The sequence below is a fragment of the Papaver somniferum genome, unplaced genomic scaffold (genome assembly GCF_003573695.1).
Source record: "Papaver somniferum cultivar HN1 unplaced genomic scaffold, ASM357369v1 unplaced-scaffold_80, whole genome shotgun sequence".
Taxonomy (NCBI): Eukaryota; Viridiplantae; Streptophyta; class Magnoliopsida; order Ranunculales; family Papaveraceae; genus Papaver; species Papaver somniferum.
Genome location: NW_020650971.1, coordinates 3,131,875 through 3,139,481, shown reverse-complemented (window position 1 = coordinate 3,139,481; position 7,607 = coordinate 3,131,875). Strand labels below are relative to the sequence as shown.

At 36.0% G+C, this 7,607-nt stretch overlaps 1 protein-coding gene across 1 annotated transcript; it reads right to left on the bottom strand.

The window, feature by feature from the left end:
* Nucleotides 1–516: 516 nt before the first annotated feature.
* Nucleotides 517–1,204, bottom strand: LOC113345002 (actin-depolymerizing factor 1-like). Its single transcript, XM_026588863.1, has 4 exons — nt 1,055–1,204; nt 772–970; nt 658–677; nt 517–612 (listed from the first exon to the last, which is right to left on the bottom strand). Exons 1-4 carry the CDS (start codon nt 1,202–1,204, stop codon nt 526–528), a joined length of 456 nt encoding a protein of 151 aa, XP_026444648.1. The 3' UTR covers nt 517–525.
* Nucleotides 1,205–7,607: the final 6,403 nt, after the last annotated feature.

Below are 7,607 nucleotides of genomic sequence, written 5' to 3'. Positions count from 1 at the left end.
AACTAGGTTCGCAGGCCATTCATTTTATTGCGGCATCTCCATCACCAACTGCAATCCCATTTTTATCTCAAGACTCAGTTTCAGCCATATTCATTTCAACTAAGAAAAAATACAAGAAAGATAAGCTGTAACTAATTCCATGCTCAAGTAGCCAAAATTGAGATGAACAGCCAACGAGAATAGCAATATCAAGATTATGAAATTTTTTACTTGAATAGAGTAACAAGTCACCTAGATATCATTCAGAAATGTGTAAGAGATTGCCTACATTGTAATAAGCGAAACAGATAGAGGTATAAAAGATGTCAACATCTTGAAATTTAGAAAGAAAGAGGATGAACAAATCAAGGGTGTCATTTGCCCACACAAACTGTTACATATTAGCTTGCAATGGTAAACAAGCCAATACATCGTATCTAAGCCAAATCAACCGTCCCATAGAATATACACATTTCATTTTAAGTAAAAGCAACTGCATTGGAGGGCAAAACTCCAATGCCCAGGGTTCAGAAATCATCATATTATTTAAAAAGCTCGGCTTCTAATGACATCAAGATCCATCTCAGTAGGATCAGTTGCTTGCAACTCTACCTGAATTCCGTCAAGCTCTCTCTTGAACCTCTCCTATGAACTCGCGTAAATCATCTTGGTCCTCACCCTTGTGGTATCATGAGACCTTCAAAACATAATAATGAGACAAAGGTTACTCACAGTTCTAACCCTGACCAGAATTCCTATCACACAACAAAAAACACAGTTGCAAAAGTTATCAATAGATGAAGAAAACCTTTCTCTTTTGGCAATTCTCATAGCTTTCAGCTGACTCGCCAAGCTTCTCCAGAATAATTTGCTTTTGCTTATCCTTCTCTTCAATTTTGTACACAACAAAACGGAAAGTTCTTTTTTCCTTCAATTCCAAAAACCTTTGTTTGCAATCATCGTGCACAGCAATCCCCGACGCTGCATTAGCCTAATACAAAAAATTCAATCCACAATTCAAAATCAATACCAATCCACTATACCCACATACCAAAATCAATACGAATCCAAATACAGGACCAACAAGAATCAATACCGAATACAAATTCCAACCTCCTCTCCCATTCTTCTCCATATCTTCCTCTTTCTCTTCCTCCTCTTTGATTTCAAATTCACTTTCCTGCTCATATTCAGAAGAACCAGGTTGCTGTGCTTGTTGTTTCATCCTCTCCCATTCTTCTCCATCACCCCTGATTACTTTAATTGTCTTAAAATCCTCCTCTGAGATTCACAGCAAACCCTAATACAATTTCTGCCATTAACGACCATTACCATCTTCATCACTGCCAACATCAACTACCGATCACTTCTAGGGTTCAGTTATGGGAATTGGGATGAGGTTATAGATTGAGAAGAAGATTTTGATGAATCGAGAACTTCTAGAGATGGAAGAATTGAGTTATGTGATGAAGATTTGAAGGAAAATTGAGTTAGGGCCGCCGTTGATTGTTACCGAGAAGAAATTTGGTTTTGTGTAACTTGAATCAGTGATGGGGTTGATTAGAATTTGGTTCAGATCTGGATTTGATGAGCTGCTACTATTGACTGTTGCGGATGAGAGAAAGGGGGAGTTAAAGAGAGAGATTGAGAGAAGATGATGAAGAAGAGGGGTCGAGAGAAGAGCAGTGGTGGTGATGGAGCGCCGCCATCATCTGTGGAGTAGAGGTGTTCTTCAGCGGTGGTGATTGAGAAAAAAACAGATAGGAATTGGGTTCGAGTGGTTGAAGGAGAGTTATGCTTCGGAAAAAAAAGAAAGAAGAAAAGAGTGAATCCGAATGAAAATGATGGACGGTTGAGATTGTATTTGATATGCTCATACGGATTAAGAAAAGATCTTGACGGTTGAGATTGTATTTAAGATGCTCATGCGGATTGAGAAGTATGTGTTTCATTTTGTGCTAATACGAGCTCATGTATTCGGTTTGATTATCAACCTTCGACACGAAAAAAATCCAAAAAAAATATGAATAAATGTAGCACATTCTTATCGACATTTTGATTTAAAAAAATCCAAAAAATGTATAAGAATAAAGTTGAAAAATAAGAAATAAATCCGATAATTGGTGTGTTTCTTTGTGCTTTTGTGCTTTCTCTTTGTGCTTCCGGTTTGAATTTCGACTAGTTACATAGGTCATGAAGTAATTTTGACTAGTCATACATGTCATGAAGTAGCTTTAGTTCACATTAATAGCATGATATATCATCGAAATCGATAAATATGAAGCTCAATGTCGATTAAAACTTCAAATGTGGTATAACGACATACAAACTATGAACCAAGAAGCTCTGAGAGGGTTCTGACTTCAAACTTAGCATGATACATCATCAAAATCGATAAATATGAAGTTCAATGTCGATTCGAACTTCAAACTTGGTATAATGGCCTATAATCTATGAACCACGAAGCCCTGAGAGGGTTCTGACTTCAAAATTAGCATGATACATCATCGAAATTGATGAATATGAAGCTCAGTGTCGATCCAAACTTCAAGTTCGGTATAACGACTTACAAACTATGAACAAGAAGTCTGAAAGTCCACAAAAACGATGAATCCAACCATTTACTGGTAAGATTCCATGGAAATATTCTACGAAACCTTAAACACACACAAAACTTGGTAAGAACGATGAATCCATCCATTTACAGGTAAGATTCCTTCGGAATATTCTACGAAACCTTAAACAAACCCTATTTCTGCACATTGGATGCAAACCAGACTCCGAGATTGAAACCTGGCAGCGAGTGGACTACTCCAAGTCAGAAACTTTGTAAGAACGACGAATCCATCGATTTACAGGTAAGATTCCTTCGGAATATTCTACGAAACCTTAAACAAACCCTATTTCTGCACATTGGATGCAAACCAGACTCCGAGATCGAAACCTGGCAGCGAGTGGACTACTCTAAGTCAGAAACTTGGTAAGAACGACGAATCCATCGATTTACAGGTAAGATTCTTTTGGAATATTCTACGAAACCTTAAACAAACCCTATTTCTACATATTGTATGCATACAAGGCTCCGAGATCGAAACCTGGTCGTGAGTTGACTACTCTAAGTCAGAAACTTGGTAAGAACGACGAATCCATCCATTTACATGTAATATTCTTTCGGAATATTCTACGAAACCTTATACAAACCCTATTTCTGCATATTAGATGCAAACCAGGCTCCGAGATCGAAACATGGCCGCGAGTGGGCTACTCTAAGTCAGAAACTTGGTAAGAACGACGAATCCATCCATTTACAGGTAAGATTCCTTGGGAGTATTCTACGAAACCTTAAACAAACCCTATTTATCCATATTTTATGCAACCAGGCTCCGAGATCGAAATCTGGCCGGGAGTGGACTACTATAAGTCAGAAACTTGGTAAGAACGACGAATCCATCCATTTACAGGTAAGATTCCTTCTAAATATTATAAGAAACCTTAAACAAACCCTATTTATGCATATTGGATGCAAACCAGGCTCCAAGATCGAAACCTGGCAGCGAGTGGACTACTAAGTCAGAAACTTGGTAAGAACAACGAATCCATCGATCTACAGGTAAGATTCCATCGGAATATTCTACGAAACCTTAAACAAACCCTATTTCTGCATATTGTATGCATACCAGGATCCGAGATCGAAACCTGGCCGTGAGTTGACTACTATAAGTCAGAAACTTGGTAAGAACGACGAATTCATCTATTTACAGGTAAGATTCATTCGGCATATTATACGAAACCTTAAACAAACCGTATTTCTGCATATTGTATGCAAACCAGACTCCGAGATCGAAACCTGGACGGGAGTAGACTACTATAAGTCAGAAACTTGGTAAGAACGACGAATTCATCCATTTACAGATAATATTCCTTCGGAATATTCTACGAAACCTTAAACAAACCATATTTCTGCATATTGTATGCATACCAGGCTCCGAGATCGAAACCTGGCCAGGAGTGGACTACTCTAAGTCAGAAACTTGTTACGAACGACCAATTCATTTACAGGTAATATTCTTCCGGAATATTCTACGAAATCTTAAAAAAACCCTATTTATGAATATTGCATGCAAACCAGGCTCGGAGGCTGAGGATCAAATCCCGCCATCCTCATTTCTTCCAACGTTCTATATTTTTACTTCAGCAACACTTATAAGTGTTGTTATGCATTTTTATTAAGAAAAAAAAACAACCAAAACTTGTGAACGGTAAGGATGGTTGATGAGCTAGACTTCCATGCAGTAGATTCATGTTCGAATCTCCCTTCTAATCTCATTTTTTCCAACATTCTATATTTTTACTTCAACAACACTTATAAGTGTTGTTATACGTTTTTATTAAAAAAAAAAGAAAAAAAAAACAAAACTTGTGAACTGTAAGGATGGTTGATGAGCCAGACTTCCATGCAGTAGGTTCATGTTCGAATCTCCCCTCTAACACTATTTTTCATCATCATATTTTGGTGTTCTTCAACAACTCTTGTGAAAATTGTGATAGGCTTAGTCACTACCTTTATGGAACAGAGTTGTTATAGCTAAATGTCGTCACAACGTTTTTGCTTAAGGAGTTGTCGTTTGTTTTCTTAGGCAACCCCTTGTTTCCTAAGGGTTGGCAGTGATGATATACGACAACTCTTCCTTTGAAACCAGTTGTAAAACATATGACTTTCTACGATATTTAGCGAAGAGTTGTAAATCTCCAGTTGTAGATGTATATTTTTCCCGTAGTGGTATTGTGTTTTTTTTTACGGAAACAAAAAAGTACTGATTCTTGCAACAACGGAAGGTAAACTATCAAATGCAACAATAAGTCTGGTGCCATGAACTTCTGCTGCCGAAAAAGAGTCCTTGAATTTGAGTACTAGTTCATTCAATCCATAATTGATATATCAGGAATTTCCTTCAAGATTTCTTCCCCATCTGCAAAAGAAAAACATAATGAAACGCGATGATTTTTGACAAGACAGGAAATCAAAGAAGAGTTCAACAAAAACCGATATCAAGTTCATATAAATAAAAGACTTAAAGTACATCAGTAGATACCCACTGTTTCACACCAAACCACCAGAATATTACAAAAACTCGCCACATTTTCTTTGTATATTAGCATATACACTAGAGTCTGAATTGACAGAAACCACTACTGTGGAGCCATTTTTATTTTTAAAAGAAGATTGAAATAGGCCTCTCTATTAATATTTGATAAGAGAGATGCATAAAGTCAAAATTTGTGAACCTGACACTTACAACAGCAGAAGCTAAGTACCAGTGGAGTGGAAATTTATTACTTGCATCATCTAAACTCAATGACAGTGATGTGCATATTAAATGAATTTGCTTATGCTTGACAGTAATATCACAAGCATCATGTATCCTCCAACTAACCACTTTAGGATGATACTAGGTAACGGACCCCGACCTAGTTTAGGATGGATGTGAATGTGTTCTGCACCCAAATGAAAAGATAGAATACAGATTTTATATGACATAAAAGGAGCACACACCACCGAGGTATATTCGCATTTCAGCACAAAGGTATTTGCGCATTTTACCTCTCCTCCATTTAATTACAAGTGAACTATGAAGTAGCAATGTACAACTTTCAACTACATTTGGCTAGATCTTCATCGTACAAATGCAAGAACTTATCAAACAAAACAGCAGCACTCAACTTCTCTTAAAAATTGGAAAAGGTCAAAATAATTTTTATTGAGACATTAGAGGGACACTTAACCTCAGATAATAATATAGGTAGGTTTCTAGACAGAATTATAAACAACCAATTACAGGGACACTTAACCTCCCAAATTTCAATAACAAGATTTTCCCTTCCATAACCAACAGTGAACTTAACTGTACAACAATAACTTTCCATCTAATGATGACACATTTGATACATCCACCATGTGCTCGTACCAAATGAACTTGTACAAGAAACATAATTCTAATAACTGAGAAGGTAAACAAGAAACGTTCATTTTGCAAATCTTAAATGTCCTGAACAATCAAAACATATTCATGAATTTCAAAACACCCATTACACAATAGCTACCATCAGAATTCAATTCACAACTGGGACAAGAAAAATTCAAAAAAGAATAAAGTATGGAAGAAATCTAGAGATTTTACCTGGATAAAGAATCTAACTCAAGGAAACAGAACTGATGACCGGCCGGAGATCTATTTTTTGGCCGAGGATCTCTAGCAACAAGAACCACCAATGAAATCTTCAGGTGCACGTTTTTTTTTTTTTAAAGAAAATAAACAAACCCTAAACTAAAATTGTCTAAAATAAAATTGTCTTCTTTTCTGTTCTTTTTGCTTTAATCTTTAGCTCGAAGTCTTTCTGAAATCACCAAACTCTTTGGCTCAATTTTCTTTATGATCCAGAACCTGTAGACACAAGATAAATATCCAAAAACATAAAAAAGAACAAAAATAGTAAATAAAAAATAAAAAATAAAAATCTAAAACCTTAAAAACAAGTCCGTGTAGGCAGCGCCAAAAATTGATGTGATTTGTAGATAGTGGTAAAAAGAGTGTCGTTTCTCAGACTTGTGAAGGATTTTTTTAGACTTAAATTCAAAACTAAAATAGAAAACACAATAAAAATTATAGCAAACTCAAACAAAGATGATATAAATATTAAAAGAAACACTGAGGCTAAGATTCCACTATTTTCCAAGTTCAAAGTGATTAAACCAATAGTTATATTTATGCAATTTTCTCGTTTAATTCGATTCTAAAATATTGCAACAAGTAGATTTTCAAAAGTAGTAATTGTAAATACCAAGTATGAAGCATCAAAAGTCTTAAAACTAAGCATATTCCATCAAAATAGATCACAATCACTCAAATAAAAATTATATTCAATAATAGTTCAAAGCAAATAATCATATAATTATTGCAAATAAAAAGATAAAATAGAATATACCACTTTTTGTTGGAAAAATAGCTTCCTCTATCGCCTCAGCAATTGGGTTAAGCTCCTCATATTAATCATGATCTCAAAATATTTGTTTATGGCTCAAAAGACGATTAAAAAGATGAAAAGTGATAATAGAGACGATTCGCAACAGTTTGTTGGTGTTGCAAAATCACTGTTACAGGGCGAAATAGTAGCTAAAGACCTAATGCAACCGCTGTGATGAACGACACATAGGTTCTGCTGCGAAACAACGATAGTTTCTGCGACAATTGCTTGTGCGTCAATGTTCTTCGTGTTCATCCTCTTCAGCAGCAGCAACAGAATAAGGTATTTTCCTGCAACTCGATCTCTGGAGATCTGTGGTGTTCTAAACTTCTCTGAAAGGATTCGTAACCCTTATATGACTTATCCCCTCACCTTTTATAGGCCACAACTCGATTAAATCTCCCCAAAATCTTGGTTTATCTCCACGACAAGTTTCGGAGTTTCTTTTTTGCCAAACTCTCTTCACGCGTATTTAACCTTTCCCAATACTTCCAAACTCTTTATTAGATAACTACGAATGTTGGGGAAGTTTTTCTAGCCTTTAATCTCCCTGAATTGTCGAAAAAAATATTCCAACAGCAACCCGTGACCACAACACCTCTGTT

What these genes read in the sequence shown, in the direction of transcription:
- LOC113345002 (XM_026588863.1), bottom strand. Translation starts at nt 1,204, where the DNA reads ATGAAACAACAAGCACAGCAACCTGGTTCTTCTGAATATGAGCAGGAA. An exon ending in AAAGGTTTTCTTCATCTATT is followed by an intron (nt 678 to 771) that starts GATAACTTTTGC and finishes TTATGTTTTGAA; the next exon opens with GGTCTCATGATACCACAAGG. An exon ending in GGTCTCATGATACCACAAGG is followed by an intron (nt 613 to 657) that starts GTGAGGACCAAG and finishes GAGAGGTTCAAG; the next exon opens with AGAGAGCTTGACGGAATTCA.